This window comes from Salvia splendens, chromosome 19, assembly GCF_004379255.2.
Source record: "Salvia splendens isolate huo1 chromosome 19, SspV2, whole genome shotgun sequence".
In the NCBI taxonomy this organism is placed as follows: Eukaryota; Viridiplantae; Streptophyta; class Magnoliopsida; order Lamiales; family Lamiaceae; genus Salvia; species Salvia splendens.
The window spans coordinates 2,602,930-2,623,485 of record NC_056050.1 but is presented as its reverse complement, the minus strand read 5'-3'; the positions used below and the strand labels follow the sequence as shown (position 1 = coordinate 2,623,485).

General features: G+C 35.1%; 1 protein-coding gene across 5 annotated transcripts; it reads right to left on the bottom strand.

Annotated features, from left to right (window-relative positions):
- Positions 1-201: 201 nt before the first annotated feature.
- On the bottom strand, positions 202-14,506 carry LOC121778614 (histone-lysine N-methyltransferase ASHH2-like). 5 transcript variants are annotated; one of them, XM_042175996.1, is made up of 19 exons: positions 14,268-14,506; positions 13,170-14,014; positions 12,300-13,055; positions 11,901-12,108; positions 10,608-10,765; positions 10,404-10,483; positions 9,304-9,435; positions 9,104-9,220; positions 8,565-8,657; positions 7,750-7,827; positions 6,927-6,983; positions 5,875-6,751; positions 5,737-5,792; positions 4,732-4,811; positions 4,514-4,596; positions 4,336-4,415; positions 2,930-3,009; positions 1,906-1,951; positions 202-1,367 (listed from the first exon to the last, which is right to left on the bottom strand). In XM_042175996.1, the coding sequence occupies exons 2-19, from the start codon at positions 13,954-13,956 to the stop codon at positions 393-395; spliced, it is 4,743 nt and encodes a 1,580-aa protein (XP_042031930.1). In that variant the 5' UTR covers positions 13,957-14,014; positions 14,268-14,506; the 3' UTR covers positions 202-392. The 5 variants fall into 5 exon arrangements, with proteins under 5 accessions (XP_042031930.1, XP_042031929.1, XP_042031928.1 ...); XM_042175995.1 differs by having other exon boundaries at positions 12,300-13,352; positions 13,437-14,014; XM_042175994.1 differs by having other exon boundaries at positions 12,300-14,014; positions 14,263-14,506.
- Positions 14,507-20,556: the final 6,050 nt, after the last annotated feature.

Sequence of the window (20,556 nt, the reverse complement as noted above, 5' to 3'; positions counted from 1 at the left end):
ATGAAACGCTAACGCATACTGGAGTATGTTACAAGAATGGCCTACATATCTAATTCAGACATATTTTTGGACAAAAACGAGGAAAAGAAGGAAGAACGAAGGGTGCGTACCATCCTGAAGGTAAGACCTGAATTCCTTATTGAAGTAAGGGTATGTTTTGTAGAACAGGGCATGGGAGCCACCGTAGCATATGACAGAAGATAAAGCTGAAGCAACAAAAGAATAATGCACCTTTGTCAGAATGTGAGCAAAGAATTGTAATACATCAAAAAGGAGAACCAGATGGTTTTTCAACAGCTCCTATAATTAAGGCTGATTTTCCAAAACAAATACCAATGAATTTCACATAAAAAATCTCTCCTACAGTCCTCTGAGTTTGCTACATCTACTCCTCAGAAACCACTTCTGGCAATGTTCCCAGCAGAACCCCGACTATTTCTCATTCGAACCCATGGTGGGAGCTTCGAATGAGTAAACTTTTGCTGCCTGAAAAAATTCCTTCCCAAGTTACAAGAACCTCCTTGCTGGAGATCTGGGCGGCCAATTGCAACTGAGACATGTGATGAATCTGAGCTGCATGTCTTTGTGTTTTGTTGGTAAGTTTGATAGGTCAAACAAGTATCACTAGATTGTCCAGCTGTTTCTGTAGGTGCACTTGATGATGCACATCTAGCAGATGTTGATCGAACAAGTGCAACAGGGGCACAAGGAGGCAGAGGTGGAAATGGATGGAATGGCACACCTGGAGCTGTAGTCCAACCATCAGTAACTTCTGCTTGTGGGACTTCAAACTGCTGCATGACAGAATAGGGAACTCCATAGGTGACCGGCATACGAGCACTGAACCTCAAATGTTGTTGACCCAATACAATATTAAGGGACTGCTGCTTCATTTGCACCCCCCTTTCTTGGTGATCAGGAGCAGTTGGAGGAGCATTGGATGGAATCATAGGGCCGTTGCAAGGAGTTCCAAACCCAGGAGGGATATCCTCATCGCCCTTATGCTTGTCATCACCTACCAAAGTGTTCGTACATCTTGATTGTGGGTGCTCCGCAGGCTCATCCCACCGACTCTTGCGCTTGCGCGTCTTTGGCTCACTGGTTCTGCAGCTACTACCTGAAGCTGAGAGCTCAGGAGTAGAAGTCTCTGCTGTGCCAGAAGCAGTAACTGGATGTGTTTCAATAGAGTGTGTGGCTTCTGTTGGTTTTCTCCCTCTATCACTCCAATGATCATATGATGTCAATAAACCTCCATGGCTTGTAGGCTGCTGATATTCAAACACTGCATTCTCTCTCTCCATGCAGCAAGTTTTCCGTAAGGATCTAGGAATCCACTTATCCCTGAAGTTACGTGCAATTTGATGGACCTAAGAAGTAATCAAGTAAAACATGATAAAGATTTAGCAAACTACGGGACATTCGCCACTTAATAATGCATAGCAGAGAACACAGAAGACATAAATTTTTAACCATCCCATGGAATGCAACAACTTAGAAGGCAAAAAAGTATTGGTGAGGGATAACTTAGCTTAAGGCATAAACCAATAACTGTCTGTGGTCGGTCTTATCGACATAAAAATAGTCACTTTTAAAACCTTGCAGATTACTCCAAGCAAGGGCAACTGCTATTAGACCCCTAACTCCTAAGGGACGAACACTTGGTAGGGTGAGGGGAAGCAGTAATTCTGTACGTGTGGATCGAACAAGTATCTGCTATAGTTTATTTAGTTTATTTTTATTATGTTATGTAGTAAGCACATCAGCTGTTTTCAACCAACAACTTCGAAGGCATACAAATTGGTCACATTTATGTCTCATATAAACTGGTTAATGGTAACAACAGTCCACGTCATTAATAACGGTTGCAAGTCGAATAAATCATAGTGACAGATTTATACAAGTTACCTGTTTGTCAGCATGTTCTGTCAGAGTCAATACTGAATCTTTAAAGCTGCAAAACACAGAATAAGATGCAATTCAGGAAAAATAAAATAGAAGACACTAAAAACTATCTCATGGACACAATATTCATTTAAATGAGACAATACAATCAGAAAAGCGCCAACCAGTTTACGAGTACTACAATTACAAACGCACAAAAAAATAAAAAACAGTGAAAAGGTAAAGAACACAAGCACTTTGAGAGTTTATTCTTTTAATATTCCCTGAGTCGCAACCTCACTAAATGAAGGACATAAAAGGTTTTGACAACAGTTGCAAGTTTGACTATCGGAAACAGTTTTTACAACCATCTTTAGTTGGGTATTTTTGTACGCAAATACTATACATCCTGTCAGGAAAAATTATGGTTCTTAGAACCATTTATCTATTATTTGACTGATATGCATAGTTTTTGTCAGTGTATTGTACCATACTACCATCGTATGTCACTTTTCACCTAAGCTTTGGACAACAGCTTTTGTGAAGTTTGGGGTGCATAATGGTGGTAAGGAGAACCCACCTCAACATTTTAGGAGAGACCTTTAAATGGGGCTGAGAATGAGAATCAGTTAGCAGTATGGGTTGGAAACTATTAGACATTACAGTGAAATTGCGGACCGGATAGCATTGATTAGTCATCAAATTAGCACATATACCACAAATACAATTAATTACACTATTAAAATAAGCATGCATAAAAATCATATTGGACACCAATATTTCCAAATCTAAGACAGATACATTTACCAATAGCAAAAACAGACTTCACCGTCATATTATTAAATTCATACACTAAGGTGTGCCTCTTAGATCCTAGGTGTGTGCCCTAATGAAGTGCTGCACAGGTTCTAGGGGTTAGTGGGCTGGAAAATTGTGTGCCTTGAACACCAGTCATGTGATCTTATATCATTCCATCCAAATCAAAAGACCCCAATAAATCTTGGTATAACATTAAAACATGAAATGGTAGACAATATTTTATAATCACCTCTCGACTCCTGGACAAGCAGGACCTCCAGTTATGTGCTCCAATGTTAAAATCTCTCGTGTTGCTAGATACTCCAGTACCTACAGAAGAATGGTTTAACAGCCGTCAGCAATTATTTGATAAATATATTAGTAATATATAATACACAGAGTTTACACTGATCTAAAAAAGATACAACAGTAAATGCTTCATGTAACAGCATTCAGCAAGTTGCTATCTAGTTCACAAAAAATTTAATGTGTTGCTTGACTGATATGAAGCTAACCATAGCGTACAGGACAAGAGAACATGTTTAAGAATTTCTCAGTAGTTGTTTCCTTTGAATGCAGCACTTCTGAACTGCGGACAAGCAACCTTCATATTCATTCACTCAACAAACTCAATAAACATATATGCCTCTGTCCTTAATGCTGGCCAACAAAAAATTATGTGGCTCTATGTTCTTATTATCTGCTTATTAGCCAGTTGATTGCATCCAATTAATTTTGTGCCACAATTTAGTATGTCCCTAGGTATATCATTGAGCTATCTCAGGCTAGGAAATGTGGATCTTAGGCATCAACCCAACAGCCATTGAATGAGAATGGCATAGTTTAATCTGTAGCAGGAAACTTCAAGAATTTTTATGCATGGGATGGGAGACTTGAACTATTCCGAGTCACATTATTTACCTTCATATTTTGTCAGTTGACATTTTTTAATTCTCTCTAGCATTTGTATATGACAAGAGTTTGAAATTCTAATTTCCAGGGCTGATATCTCTAATAATATGTCAAACAACTATTAGTACTGCTACCATTTTCCGTCGTACACATGCTTTGATTGATTTACATAAGTCACAGGTTCAAGCATCGCATTACCATATCAATATTTTTAGAGTTTTTATGATTATATGGATGCCTAGTTCCCTCCTCTTCCCCAAACATTTTGCCTCAACTAATAAGCCTATTGACACTTAGTCCTGTGTAACTTAAAGATTCATATTAGCTCATAAAAATGTGTTTGATGCTGAAATCACTTTTCCCAATCCACCTCTCTATTGTTTATTTTCATTTTTTTTCTTCTGTCTTCTTTTTTCAGCATTGTCCATAGAATCCATTTGCATTTCAAATTCATTTACAATTGCTAAGCTTGTGCCAGTATTCATTGAAGTTTCCGGCATAAATGTCCCTATACAAGAGAAAGTTGGAAACACCACAACTAAATTCGCAATGCTTTAAGCAATTAACAAGATCTACCCAAATAAATGACATGTAACTAAATACGGCCATGATATGTTGATTAAATAGTATAGATATCGTTCATGTCTAAGGAGTCGCTCATAATGTGTTAAATTATGCACAGTGCATCAAAATATTTGTTCATCAATCTGGTAAAGTAAAATTATCTGAACCAGGAATTTTTACCTTAAGAAGCTTGCGCAAGATTGGAGTTTTGATGAACTCTTTCCTGTATCGCTTCAAAATGTTGTGCAACATATGCAAACCTAAAACCAGAATAGCTCACTCTCAGAAACTAATTACTACTCCACTTTCAGAAAGATTTCAATATATATTTCTTCTGGTAAATAAATAAAATAACTACCATTTTTATCTATAATATCAACCAGAACTGTCCGAGATTTTGTCTTCAAGAGTGCATCCAAAATCATTGAAAGATCTCTATTGCTGCAAGACAGAAAGAGGAATTAAAGCATCTCTAAAGTAAACTGATGTCATGCACTCAAGAAGTTATCTTTCACCTACAAATGGCGACATGTGTGGTTACAAAAAAATTAGCATGCATTAGTATTTTCTGAGTACCTCTGAATAGCTTCGCCATGGCCATTGTTCCCAGTTGCAGCAGTTAGAAAAAGAAGTTTCAAGTAACCTCTTGATGAATCCTATCAAAGCATAATATTTAGGAAGCAGAAAACATCCATCTATAGGCACATTAAAGATACTCATGTACATAAATTTAGTACTCCCTCCGCCTCTTAAAAATATGAACTTTTGAAACAACACGGGTTTTAATGCAAAATTGATAAAGTAAGAAAGAGAAAGAGAAAAGGTAGTGAAATTAGTGTTAATGGATTATGGGTCCACATAAATTAGTGGTATGAGTTGTAAATAAATTGATGTGCAAGGGTAATATGTGGTTCAAACATTTCCTAAAATGGAAAGTTATATTTATAAGAGACGGACCAAAAAGGAAAGAGTTTCTACTTTTAAGAAACGGAGGGAGTATTAAAAAACAATACGACATATTTTGAGTCTTGACAAATCAGCAATGGACAATTATTTCTAGCAAAATCAATGAAAAGAAAGAACTAGCTAGATCTTGTCACTTGAATTGAGAAGATGGTACCAGATCTAGGGGTGAGCAAAAAAAACGAAAACCGAATATCCGAATCAAACCAAACCGAATTATATTTTAAATATAATATTATATATATTTATTCTATTAATTTAATATATTATATCACATAAATAATATATATTCTTTTCATATATTTTATATAATATGTATTATATATATTCTATTAATTTTATATTATATATATTTATATTCTATTAGTATATATAAAATAAATTAAATTATATATATATATTAATATATACTCCATATTTTTTCGGTTTTTCGGTTTTTTTGAAAAATTCGGTTTTGTTCGGTTTTTAAAGTTCGGTTTTTCAGATTCGGTTTGGGTTTTGAACTAAATTCAGTTTTTCGGGTTTGGTTCGGTTTTGGCGAAAAAGCAAACCGAAACCCGAATGCTCACCCCTCCAGATCCCCAAAAATTAAGACAAAAATTACGAGAAGAAGCTTACTTTTCGCTTGCTTATTCCTCCTTCAGGGTCAAGTAGTTCGTTCAGCTTTCCTTCTACTGCAAGCAGTTAAATAACATGTTAAATCAGATAACCAGGAATGATAGCTTAGAAATCATAGTCTACTATATCTCTGAATACCTGCTTCAAGATGATGGCTTAAAGAAACTTTTGACAATTTTTTGGATTTCTGCAGTTCTGCACTTAACTTATTCACATCCGGAGATAGTTTGTCCTTCAAAGCATTCAATTTAGGTTTCCCTTTCTTAATTAATGTGAACAAGCGTTTAGTCTTGGTGAGACACTTGGACTTTGCTAGTTCATCCCTGCCTTCCACAGTAGGATACTTTAAATTCCTATTTCCCTCAACTTTATCGGACAATGATTTGCTATGAGGTACGCTAATCGTTGTTTTGTGAGTAGAAGACATGGACTTGTTTACAATACCATCCAATTCTGAGTTAATATCCTTGATTTGGGAAGACTCTCGCATCTGGGATGCTATGCCTTCACATTCAACCTTACAACCTACCGGTGTATATCGTTTCAAGAACTCGCCCATAGTTTTATTGTAATTCAACTTCTCCACAACATTAGCAGCAAAATTGTTACCAATAGAATCGTACACACCAATCCCATCGTCAACCCTGATTTCTGCCTGTGCAGGGTCAACACCTTCATCTATTTGAGGTGAAGTGTCAGAAGTGTGTGATGTTATTAAGCTCTCACCAACAGCACCGACACATTTCTCCATACTATAGATGCTTTCAGGTAGTTCGTTAGCAATTTCATCTTTCGAGTTGTTTAATACTATTTCATTCCAATCTTCACTCATATCTCCTTCACAAGTCATTACTGGTTCTGCATATTCATCATCTGAATCATCCTGAGCAATTACTTCTGAGTTCGTTAGATCACCACCAATATAGCCCCGACAATTAGCTGAGCCACATTCACATTTTTTGGCAGCAGCCCCAAAAACACGTACAAAGTTGTAATCGAATGTAACCTCTTCCCCCTGTCAAACATAAGTCCAAGAAAACTTGTTAACTATCATCCGAAAGAAAATTTCTCTGAATCAGAATATAAATAGTGAAAGAGCCGGGAAGCAAGCCAAAAGGCAGCAGCAATACCATGTATCACTCCCGCCCCCTCCTCCCGGGAACACTTCCCCAGAAAAAAAGGGTAATTACCTTTTTTATATCTCTCAGAGTAAACAGTCCAATGCAAACCTCCCCATTCACCATCCACTGCCAAGCAAAGTCTTCAGTTAATAGTGACAACCCAAATCAAAATTTATTTTTTAAAGCTGCAGATCATGGCATAAATAAAAATCCATAAAAGTGTACTTATTAGTTAAGTGAATAAATAAGGAAATCTCATATTTTGACTTATAAGAAATACTATATCAATGAGAGAGTTTTCCAGACAAAAAGCGTTCAGGTACTTTTGCATTTAATCAGATGTGTCGAAAGTGGTCTGATTCAGAATCAGGAGAGGTTTTTACTTGAGATAAAAGTAGGCTAAAATTCCACCAACTAGTTAACCAAGATCATATATTTATACCAGGAGACAAGTTTTTTTCTGAGAAAATAGTTGGCTAAGAGCCAACAACCACTTCACCAAGATCTTTAGAGATAATACAGAGATGTGAACCAACAAAATGCTGACAATGAAAGCGCGATTGCACTTCATCAACCAAGGAGGCAGCTGATGTGTTCTGTGAGCTACAGAATGGGGTGAAAAAAAAAGAATAAAAAGAGAAAGACAGCTCCAAGAGAGCATAGATTAGCCATGCCTGACAAACCATACTAGAAACATAATAACTGATCGAAATGTGAAAATAAAACACATAACTGAGACGACAACAGAAAACAAATGCAACAATTTCTTGTGTGATAATACAGGGTGTTAAACAAAAATTACGTGAAAGCTGCAAAAATCAGTAATAAAAAGTAACAGATTCACAAACTACATTAAGAGCACACTATGTGAGAGGTTCCCTGACAGTAATACCTTTTCAGTGCGGCAGTTAGGGTCACAGCTGTGATTTATAAACCGGCCCAGATTCCCTTTAGCAGATGCATCGATCACCTGGAGTAGAAGCCAGAATATATTGAGGATATGAATTTCATATATTTAGTGCCATGATATCATTTATAGAAATTGGACATAAAAAATGAAAATACAAAGACAAGGATAATGTGATATCGATGAACTTGAGAGAAGTGAGATAACAGTGTTTTTTCTTACCACATTTTGTGAAAGAAGTTCATAACATCCAAGCACACTAAAGAATTTGAGATTGCAGGATATAACATTAAGGTACTTGAGCTGTACTGCTACAGTATGAATTTTTTGCAAATGCAAACCACAATACTAGAGAAGACGAACATTAAGGTACTTGAGCTGTACTGCTACACACATAAAATCATCTGATGCCTTGGAAAAGGACAGAGAAGACGAACACCACCAAATGTTGAAGATCTTATTAATTTTCATGAATTGTTTAATGTCAGAACATCATTTGATTTCCAGCGTCAATATTTTTAAAGAAAAAAAGATTCTCCAAGTAAGACTGCAACAATGCAACAAGTTACCTCTCCAACCTCCAGAAATGTCATGAAAACAAGACACTTGGGATCACATATTGAAGCAAAAATACAACAGTGATTGGAACTAGCTTAGTTATCCTAAGATCAACAGATTGGAAAACAAAAGATAGAAAGTATCAGAAAATTATGATGAGATTTGACCATGTGCTAAGGCATATTTAATGATACAGAAACAGTCACCTACTTTATGCATGTAGCAAAGAGATTACCACGAACCTCACTCCCATTCAATGTCATGAAATAGAAATGTTTATGACCCCTCATGCCATACTCTCTTTGTCTTGCTTCATATGCATGCACATCAAGTACCTGCAACATCAAATATCCAAATATATTACAGTATTAAGACCTAGCTCATTTTTCAGATCAGTCTAATCCCAAAATGGAACTTCCGAATTACAGCTAAAAAATATAGATTGCGATGAATATACAGCACACAAAGCTGTATAAGGTGCATCGTGCAAGATACAATCTTTACATAAACCATTCAATAAGAGAGTCGCATCAATTAAGCTGTTGATGGAATTAATGGGATCAATGGAATAAGAGAAGCTCTATGGAAATATAAAGAAGAAAAATCACACACAACTGTGGATATTGATTTAAGATATAAAGATAAACCATTTTGTCATAGCACCTTTATTACTGATAATTATTGCCTACTTTTTCAGCCTACCAAGACCAATATAATTATTTCACGTGAAGCTCCTAAATACCAGAAGGGTTAAATCTTAAAAGTTAATATAATGCATAACCTCTCCAACATATTCTATCAGGAACTGCCCATGAGGCATGTCTTCAAGCGCCTGAAGACCATAGCCTTTCTTTCCGCACCTGAACCACTTCAGTTTAGAATATTTGCGCCTTTGAAACTGAAATGAAATATGCATTAGAATATAACTATTGGCGTGAAAATGAGAACTGCATATAAGTTAAAACAGAGAACTTTCTGCACCTGTTGATTTGAACAAAGTTCACCACATGGACAAGTTCCCTGGACACACTCAATATTAAGCATCCGGTTCAAACATTTATCTCCACAACCCATTCTTCCATCTGATGGAGTTTTACAGTGGCAAACCATTACCTGTTATACAGAAAAAAAGAGAGATATATTTTCAAGTGGCATGCGTACATGCAGAATACGAACCAAGAGAGACACAGAACGACAATTGCAGCACTGAATGGCCCAAAAGCGAGGTGCATGGCATCTAGGTAATGCATCCTTAATAATTCATATTTAGGGTATTATGACATGCCTAGCATCTTCAGCAGGCTTTAAATAAAAATACAACTATACTAATTGGTCAATTTCATATGTTAGGACCACTCAATGCCCTATAACATAATAGGAATTTAAAAAGAAAGATGCAAAATATGAGACTTTAGCATCACAAGATTTTGTGGCATCACTCTTTATAGCCCTCAAAAGAATCATTTATTACACTTCAAACAGAACATCTACTCAAATTGCAAAGAACTAGAAAAGGAGCCTAGTTTTAAATTAAAACAGATAGACAGACCCAAAGCATATAAAGTTAAATATCCTTAGAAATCCTTCAAGCATTCAAAAGAGGCCATGACTTATTATTGTATCTAAAAAAGAAAGGGGTGGGAGAAAAACCATGTGAATTAGTTTTATTTTTAATGTAACTATCAAACAACTCTGAAGCTAATCTTCTTAGGGGCTTAAAAAACTCTTTTTCTTAACGGATCCTCTTGGGCAAATAGCAGCTAAGTAAATGACCTTATAAAGAAACACACTGAGAACCCAATCACTGCTCAAGTACACAAAAGAGCAAAAACCAGTGAGTGAAAATTTTAAGACTAGAGCAGCCATTCATGTCCATATCCCAGATTTGGGGCTGTTGGCTGGCTAAAATCAAAAATATTTATTCATCCGTTAGCAACACCTTTATGAGATAAACAAACTTAGATGAGTTAAACAATAGCGCATATCCAACATGAAGTACACTGCAGTAAAGATTTCAAATAAATAATACAAATCTTTATGCAGACAACTGGGCATAATAGTAAAAGAAAGGGGCTGTTTACCTCATCAATGGTTTGAGTTTTGCGGCTTCGATGCAAAAACGTGTTTGACTTAATAAGTGTCCACGATGACTGCAGAGCAACTGTTTAATAAACAAAACCAACTCAACATTCAGTCAAGGGGAGAGGGGCATACTGTCTGATAGAGAACCCAATTTTCAAGGGACACATAGGCACAACTGTGACAGTATTATAGAAACAACAAACCCTTTGGTCTGTCTTGATTAAGCTTCCGAAAAGTTCCAGAAGCATCTTCGTCACAAGAGCGATCAGATATTTCCAGTTCTTCATTAATGTCTGAATTTGACTTCTCTTGAGGAATTGAGCAGTCAGCATAGGCTTTATCGGCGTTATCTTGGCAAGTCCTTAACAAATGTATATAAATCAATCACTCTTCTAGAAAGTATGAACGCATCAACATCCTTATCAAAAAGTAAACAGTATATCCCAAATCCAATCATGCTCAATTTGTGCTTCAACTCATGTATGATGTTAAGCAACAGTATGATCAGTATCTCATAATTTTCCCTAAACACATATGTTTTTTGTTAACTTCATTAATTAATAGTATTTTTTAACTATTGAGAAATGGTGATATGTCAAAAACTTAGTTTCTCTCTCCCCAAATACGGGCCAGGCAGCTCATGGCAGGTCTTTGGCCCCTTGTTCAATAAACTTAATTGAGCTCTAGATGGAAATATGATAAACACATATTAAAGATTTTCTATGAGTATGATATGAAAAGGAAAGTTTAGCTTTGTTTCGTTTCTGGAAAATACAAATCATACACATCTAACTTTCCAAAATTAAATATAAATCAAAGAAAGCATGGGCACCTTTAATGAAGTGTCAAGATGCCAAAACCGCTGAAAATTGGATTCGGCATACACAAAATAATATTTGCACAAACAAGGACAACCCAAAAAATAAGGAACCAAAAGGAAAGACCACCGAAAAAAGAATATTTGTAAACCCTTTATGGTATAGTGTATGTATACAACATTCTAGCAAGAAATTGTGATTTAGCAAGAAAAATCTGTTAGTTAATTATATACCTTGAATCTTGATACTAATCAAGAATGTGTCTCTTGGCATTTAATTTCAGGTGGAACACAATCACATAGAACACAATACACTAGCAACTCTATTGCCAGATACTTATAAATATTAGGTGAGCAGTTTATATATTTCTAATAAACAAGGCTGTCTTGATATATATTTAAGTCAAAGAAAGATATACCCCGCACCTAGATCCAAAAAAAATCATGCACAGGTTAACAGAAAGTGGTGCACTAGACCAAGCAATATATATATACAACCCGCAGAGAAACAGACACAATCTATTTATGTAAATCTTCCTATTAACTATCAAGCACTTAAATAAGGAATCAAATATCTCTCTATTAGTATACTTTATTGTGAATTGCAATGTCTAATTGTTAAATGATCATTCATACGGTCATATAGGCAGCGTACACCTGCAATATTTTGAGTACCTACCATCCACAGTTAGTTTCTTCAATTTGATCAGCAAGAGCCGCTTGTATCCGCCGCCATTTTTGGCACTTATCACAAAGTACCCATGCATTCCTAGGTGGGTCATATTTCTCTCTCACTCCATTAATTGAAGATTTCTCTGTGTTAATTGGTCCAGTTACTCCATTGCTAAATGCTCCAGTTCCTCCAACATCATATGGTGCTTCATTTCCTGTAATGTTAATAGGGAAATGAAATAAGTAAATTTACATTCTCCAGCTGCTAAATAAGTAAAATATGAGCAAGGTGAAGGAAAGACTTTATGTAGCTACAGCTTTTAGGTTTTGGCCATTCTCCATATTCTGGATGGCAGTGGGACTTCTGAACATATATCTACATATACAACCACCAATAGGTACTTACTATCTAAACTGTTTTTATTTCCCTTCTTTTTAGATGCTGCTTCTTTCTCATTGGGAAAATTTCTAGACCTGCCCTTGCTCCTTCCCTTAGCAGTAGCACTAGAGCATTTGTGAAATTTTGCACCATTGCTGCAAGGTATCAACGTGTCACAGACTGGTGAGTTTGAGCAAGGCTTCGTGTCTTCACCATTTAAATATGGTTCAGCTCGTGATGGGCACAAACAAGAAACATCTTTAAAAGAAACACGTTCTTCTGTAGAATTATTTCTGGTACCCACACTACTTAGTTTGCTACCCAACACACAATTGTCGGCCTGATGGTGCTTGACCTTTTTCTTTCCTTTCTTGGAGTGCTTAGGTAATAAAATCAAATTGGATATGTTGTCCATTGAAGAGGAATGTGCCTTGGACAAAATTGAACCATCTTGTACATCTAGTAAACCTTTTTCACAAAGAGAAACATCAGGAATAGAATTTATAACTTCTGAATCAGGCGAGGTTCCAACATCAGAACGCTGTATTTCAGTCAATGTTCGAGAGTTATCAACCTCCTCCAGACTTCTGATCTCATGGAAGTTACTTGAAGTATCAAGGGATTGGTTATACAGAGTACCCTTGACCTTAAGGTGTGTGTTTAAAGCAGAACCATCAGATGACATGACCTTCTTTAAATCCCTTTCACATGGTGCTGAAAAGTCTCTTGGGACTTCCTCTCCCAACTTGTTGTTTGTATCAACCAGTCCAGAAATATCTTTTCCTGATGCACTAAAACTTTCAGTAACATTCCCAGGAGTACACAATTTATTTCCAATCTTAACCTTTAATGAAATATGACCAGTGACAACCAAACTTTTCTGTATTGATTTTTTACCTATCTGATCTCTCGTACCCTTTCTTTTTCCTTTCCCGCCTTTCTCACGTCTTAGTTTTCGCTCATTACCTAAACTTTTCTCAAACACACTGCTTTGATCAATATCTGGTAAGATATTACCCAGATCTCCCCAAACAGAAGATCGAGCTCGGTTCGTAGATAAACTTCTACTTCTTCTTGTTACTGGAAAGAAACTTAGATCAAATTCCGAGCTTTTGTTAACTGCTCTTCTACATTTAGATGAACTTGGGGACTCGTTAATCTGACCTGATTTAGTATTGCGTGCACTCCGCCTACGAGAAGATGTATATACAATTAAGGAATGACTGGGCGTGCAGGTTTTGTCAGTACCAACCACAACCTTATTAGCTTCACCATCTCCTTGTACAGATGGCTCCGGAACAACAGCTAAGTCCGAAGCATCAAGGCCAGTAGTATCATTTCCATCGGATGGGCATTGTATAGACGAGTAAGCTTGACCAACTAAATCTACAGCATCAGCATTGGTTCCCGGTGCTACACAGTCCTTTTGCTCGAGAGACTCATGAGCACAGAAGGAATCAAAAGGTGAAAGAAGATCAGAACCTGAAACTTCTGATTCAACCATGCTCAAAGATGGTATATCAACTGCCACAAAAGAGGACTCATAAGGTCGTGGAGAAGCAGACAATTTGCCAATGTCCAGATCAAAATCAATCATGAACGCCTCGTCCTTGATCCCGATCCCATACATATCTTCTCCCAATGTCATCTCTGTAAACATGCTACTCTGTTCATGGAGATTCATCAAATGTGAATGAAAAAATCATAAGCACCGCCCCTGTGACTCATAAGAAAACATCGCCCTGAAAATGAACGAGGAAATATTTTTTAACAATAGAGTATAAGCTACCATGGAAAAGCAAGTCTAAACAAACATCTTAAGTTTCTGCAATAGTATCATAGTCTTCTAATGCTAGCAGGGAAAGGAAAACATCTTATGATCAATGTAAACAATTCAAATTCTCAATTATTGCGTTACTGATCAACAACAAAAAACCACAATCTATTTCATGAAGCTAAATAATAGACAAAATAGGAATAATTAAGTTTCTGAACTTGCGGTTTTGTTTGCGGAGCAGATGAGGAAATCCAAAATGGGGGTGGAGTGGAGGGGGGACTGGCGGCGTTGCTGCTGATGGAGAAGGCGGAGGCGCACAAATGGTCGGAGGCTGAATTGGAGGCCGACGGCGGTGGTTAGATCGCCGGAGAAGCGAGGAATGCGAGAGGAGGAGCGGCGCTGTTCACCGTGTGAGAGCGAAAGAGGGAGGAGAGAGAGAGCGTTTGGTTTGGGTCAAAGAATTTTTCTTGTATAAAATTTGGGCCCAAATATTAGGCCTCGAGTCTTATAGTAGTAGAAATTTGCCTGGAATTAAATTAAGATCACTATCTTAGTTAAATAACGAATGTGTTTATTAATTTGAAAAAGGTTTACTACTTAAACCTTAGCGTTTCCAAATTCCTATTAATTGAAATTTGTGCTTCTACAGATTAACTAGATTTCAGGTTAACAATTAATTTTTTAATTGCCTTTATTTATTGGAATTTTAGGTGTGGTCGTGAAGTGTGAACTGATCGGACCTGTTTGATTTCTTTCGTCACACAGACTAATAAAATTTTGGCGGTGATTTGATACACTCTCTTCTTGAAGAAGCAAATATAGCTGTCTCCGGCCATGATGTGCAAATTAGTATGTAAGCGACAATTCGAATTTAATAAAAGTATCTTTAATAGTAGTATAATAATTATACCGTAAGACTAAAGTTTAAATTGTAGTATCAAATCAGTAAAGTTGTGACACAAACTTATGTAATTGAGGATTAAGTTTCGTTTTCATTTTAAAAATACCTAACCCGTTTGATAAAGCTAGTAATGTCAAGATATAGATATTTATCTATTCATTTCTACATATTTGGTATTATAGATAAACTACCACACAAACATGTGTTTTTCCTAAGGCCCATCTAGAGCCCGTAGATATATATAGCTTCAAAACAGGGCAATATGTATCCTACAAAATTCGTCGGATAGGTTTCTGCTTCAGCTTATGTACACAGAATTATATTTTTCTCTCTTCCATACCCTTTGTCATCAATCTTCCAACAAACTTTTCATCCAACTCTATTTAAGTAAATCACGGTTGTAATCTGCAAAAATTTATTCATCATCATATCTTCCTCTATTTCTCTCACATCTTCTTTTCATGATGAAATTCTTTGCTAGTTATCACTTTATTGCCTATTGCGATTGTTTACTGTTATTTTTTGTCCCCAATTCTATATTACTTACGAGTTTTGTTAGGTAAGGTTGATTGGGAATGGGAAAAAAAATACGAGATTTTTTAACCGCTCTGTTTAAGGCTTAAATTCTGCATAAGTGACTTGAAACTCTTCTTCTATATGAATTGTCTAAGGGTTAACATATTTTGGATAGGTCTCTCATAATTGAGTTAAAACCATTGTGCTTCTCTCGTAATTTTTCATTACTTATTACTTTGTGCCCAACAATAGTGCATTATTTATTCCCAATAATTTAGTACTCTCTATTTTGTTTATTTTAGTGTTCATACACCTAACAATCATGGCAGTTTTGTTGTGGGTAACTCACTATTATGCTGATAATTTTGAGGCAAAAATTTAGTGTATGAGCAAGGTTGTAATTGTTAGGATTGGTATACTGAAAAGCATATTTCGAGCATGTTGCACGGATAGAATTGCTTGTATACAATAAACTCTACAATCCACTTTTAACCCAAGGCGAGAAGAATTAATTTTATCGCATTGGTGTTTGCTTATTCATTTATAAGATGTTTCTCAAACATTTAAATGTATAAGAAGCAAATAAGTCTAATTCTTCTGCATAGTAGACTGATCATGAACGACGTTCACAGAAGGTGACGCAGTCGGTCCTTTGTAGAAGAGAAATAGAATTTCACAACCTAGATAGGCTTTGGCTACCTATCGTGAAAGGTTGCAGTGTCGGTCCGCATGTTTCCTTACCTTAGGAAATAAACGACACTGGTGTGGTATAGCACTGAAGGATCTAACAGTTGAGATAAGTCTTTCTTGCTATTTACTGAAAGATTAGGTCTCGGTGATTGTTATTTCTTAATCATTGTTGATATAACATTGAGCATACGATATTGATTATGCACTACTTTGATTTATCAAATGGTGCGGATTTTTCGCAATCCAAGAATCCTGATATCTTGGGTAGTGGTGATTAATGTCTAGAGGTGCTAGTATTGTTATTGCAATGAATCGTGTGCTGGGTGAGTCCAGTTTGATAATATCCTCAAGAGGTGTTCGAAAAAGGTTTTATTATTCAGAAACCCGGCCGGTTGGAATTTATTCCAGAATAATAATTAAAGATTTTGAACTAGACAACTCTTGGAAAAAGATATTAATTAATTAAAGTCAAATAGTAGACTTAAATTAATTAATGGATATTTATATCTTAAACACGGGAAATAATAAATTAAAGAGGTAAAGCCCGGATTACTCGTAATTTGGGATTGGACGGGCAGCCAATATTATTGTACTATAATGGAGTAGTTGAATTTATCCTTATTTTATGGATTTTTGGATAGATTTAATTATATCTAGATAAATCCTAGATAAATTAGGATAATTATAATTAATTTTACTTTGTCTTATGGATTTATATAGATTTAATTCTATATGAATAAATCATAGATAGACTAAATAATGAATTAATTATATTTGGATTTTATCCTCATTTTATGGATTTAGATATATTTAATTATATCTACAGAAATCCTAGATGAATTTGGATGATAGTAATTAAATTTATTTGCGTCATGTGGATTAAGATAGAGTTTATTCTATCTTGTTGAATCCTTGATTGACTAAGATAAATATTAATTAAGTTTATCCATATCTTGTAGATATTGATAGATCTATATCTATCAAGAATATATCTTAGTAGATTTGGATAATTAAAATCCATGTTTATCTTTATCTTTTGGATATTTATTGAATTAATTCTATTTAGATAATATCCTAGTAGATTTAGATAATTAAATGTATCTCTATCTTATAGATATTGATAGATTTATATCTATCTAGAATATATCTTGGAAGATTTAGATAATTGTTAATCCAGTATTGTAATTATCTTTTGGATTTAAGATAGATTTAGTTCTATCTAGTTAAATCCTAGTTGAATTAATTAATATTAATTCTAGTTTATCCTAATTTTATGGATATAAATAGATTTATTTCTATTTAGAAAATATCCTAGATAAATTTGGATAAAGATAATACAAGATAATCCTAATCGAATTGGATTTTGATAAAGTTAATTTTATCTAGAATAAATCCTAATAGATATGATATATTCTAGTTTCTTATTCTAAATAATCTAAGATTGTTTAAATCTTAGAATGATTGGATTTTATCTTCGTCTTATGGATTTGGAGAAATTTGTTTTTATCCTGAAATATCCTGGTAAGATTTAGATAATGATAATACAAGGTCGGTTTTATCTTGAATTTTAGGATTTGATTTTATCCATATAAAATCTAGAATAATCCTAAGAGGATTTAGATAGACTCCATTCTATCTAGATAAATCCTAAATTAATTTGGATAGTCATTATCCAAATAAATTTATCAAATCCGAAATTCATATTTTGGATAAGATAAGGAATTAATTATTTATTTAAATCTCCCTAGATTTATTAAATAATTTCAATAATTATCCAATGTGATTAATCACCATGAATTAAATGGATTTATCTATTTATTTGGTGTTAATATGTTTTAAGTGGATTATCTGTCTTATCTACTTATATGATAATTATGCAAAAACCATGTTTAAAATGACTAAGCGATAATTACAACAGTGCGTTGTATATGGTCTCCATAAATTGGTCTATATATGAAGCAGTTTCTAATATTATCGCGACTCACCTTAGTGGGAGCAATAATCCTACGAAATAGCAAGTTCATAAGATTAGACTTCTTAATGGTAAATTGTTTAAACTGGAAGCATGTTTCTAATATTATCGCGACCCACCCTAGTGGGAGCCGTAATCCTACGAAATTGCAAGTTCATGTGTTTAAACATATTTATAAGATAGCTATGGAACTTTGTTAGTGGCGTACGACTTTCCCTAGAAGGAGTATCAAAACAGAAATGAAATTCCTAGATGCAAATATTTATGGTAAATGCTTAGGCAATATTTGGCGGTCATGCCACCTTAGTGGTCTACGGACTATCCGTCGGTATTGTGACCAGGAAATTGTTGAATCCAAATTTGTATGACCTCCCTAGAGGCGTACTTATTTTGGTTTTCACGGTTGCGAGATACATAAATTGTTATGTGGTTGTTTGCGATTATGTATTAAGCATAGTATGTGATAAATAGTTTTATTTCTTCTCAGCCAAATTCTTAATAATGTCTGCGAACCTTAAAGAAATCAAACTCGAAGGCCAAAATTATGTAGACTGGAAATATTAAATGGATAAGATTCTCATTGCTGAAAACTTAAAGTTTGTACTCACTAATTCATGTCCTCCATTTCCTCGACAAAATTCTACAAAGAAAGTTTGAGAATGCATTTTATGCATGTACTCGATAAGTTCTTTAAGGAAGAAGGTCAAACTACTTTCCTTTAAGTAGTGAGATAAGTCTTGGTTTATACCGATGATAAAGGAATATCAAATGAGGACGTTGTCCAGATTCTATTGGAACATCCAAAAGAGATAGAAAGTTTTGATGAATCTTCTGATTCAGTTACTCAAATAGTTTCTACACTCAGTTCATCGCCAAATGTAATAGGAAGTGAGTACAAGAAGGTTGTTACTGAAGAGTTGGAAACTTTCAGCATTGTATTCACTCTATTACTTTTGGAGGAAGATAACATGATAGCTGACGAATTCATCAAGGCTGCATCTTTCCTATGTCTTAGTTCAATCGAACAGAAGACTCGCAATGGAAAGAGGGAAGAGCTGAATTGTCATCAATGAAAGCTATAAAGGCACGAAAAATTGGGTGAAAAGGCAAAAGAGAAGACGCATTGTGAGTCGGATTGACCTCTTCTACAGAAGGACAATGACTTAGATAACAATGCAATTTCTAAAAGAGAGATCTAGATCCAATTGGGCAGTTGTTGCAGTGGGAGCTATTTTTATGCTCACTTTATTGTTTTGTTTTGATGTATAAGACTTTGTTTTATTGGTACAGTTTAGTTTGGAAAGAATTCTGTTTCAGTTTCTAAACGTGTTAATGATTAAATGATGTTCGATGTCATTTGATAATGCTTGCATTATTGAGAAATGTGGATCGAATATCTATCATAGTACCATAGAAAAATAAATTATACATCATAGTATCTAAACAATATAATTGCAAAAAGATTGAGTTTAACACCACAGTTCAACTTCTTAAACAATGAATGATAAAGTATTTATGGTACTTAATCATAAGGCCAAGAAAGTACTTAGTAATTGTTCAAACTGATTTTGTCTAACTCAAGTGACTATCGAGATTTTAACAACTTGTTTGTTATATAGCTTGAAGGTCAAGTAAGTCTGGTTGATGCACTATAAGTTAGAATCCTTTGGTGGTTCAAATGATTCAGAATACTATGCAACATAGAAAGACTAGTAAGTCTCAATGGTTTACACCATATGAGACGAGCAAATGAGTTAAGATCAGTAGTGGGAGTTAAATCCTAGTTGACTACTCCAAGCATTCTTCTAAAGAATGGGATAGTCATATAAGAAGATATCGAAGTCTCTCGAAGATAAGTTCGATAAGTGAACAGTTTTACTCAATAACATCTTATCATTGATGGGATATACGTTGGAAACAACGAGTTATACCTTAAAGAAACTACCATAACATCAGTACCTTCTACAACACAAGAGTTGTGGACTAGAGGCAAGTTTAGTCCAGCACATCTCAAGGCGTGGAGTTATTCCAACACATGTTTTGGAAAAGGTATCCAAGTAATTGGAGTTGTGTAATGAGGTATGTTTTAAGGTTGTCCCAAATGATAGAAAAGGTACAGGTTCTATAATCTTCACGGCAAGATATGTGTTTGTTTACACGAATACTAGATTCTTTGATGAAGATTATGTGAAGAACTACAAGCCTAACAAGCATGATAATTCTCAAGATAACGAGAATATCTATTTTCCATCTTAACCAAGAAGTCGTACCATTAGATACTTATGCACTAAGGAAATCAACGTTTGTACCTAAGATTGTGAGAGTCGTGTCGTAGTGGGAGCGTTCTTTGCGAACATAATAAGTTCATGGGTCTAAAAGAGTCTTAAGACTCAGTCTTAGATCAACTTGGACATAATCCATGTAACTA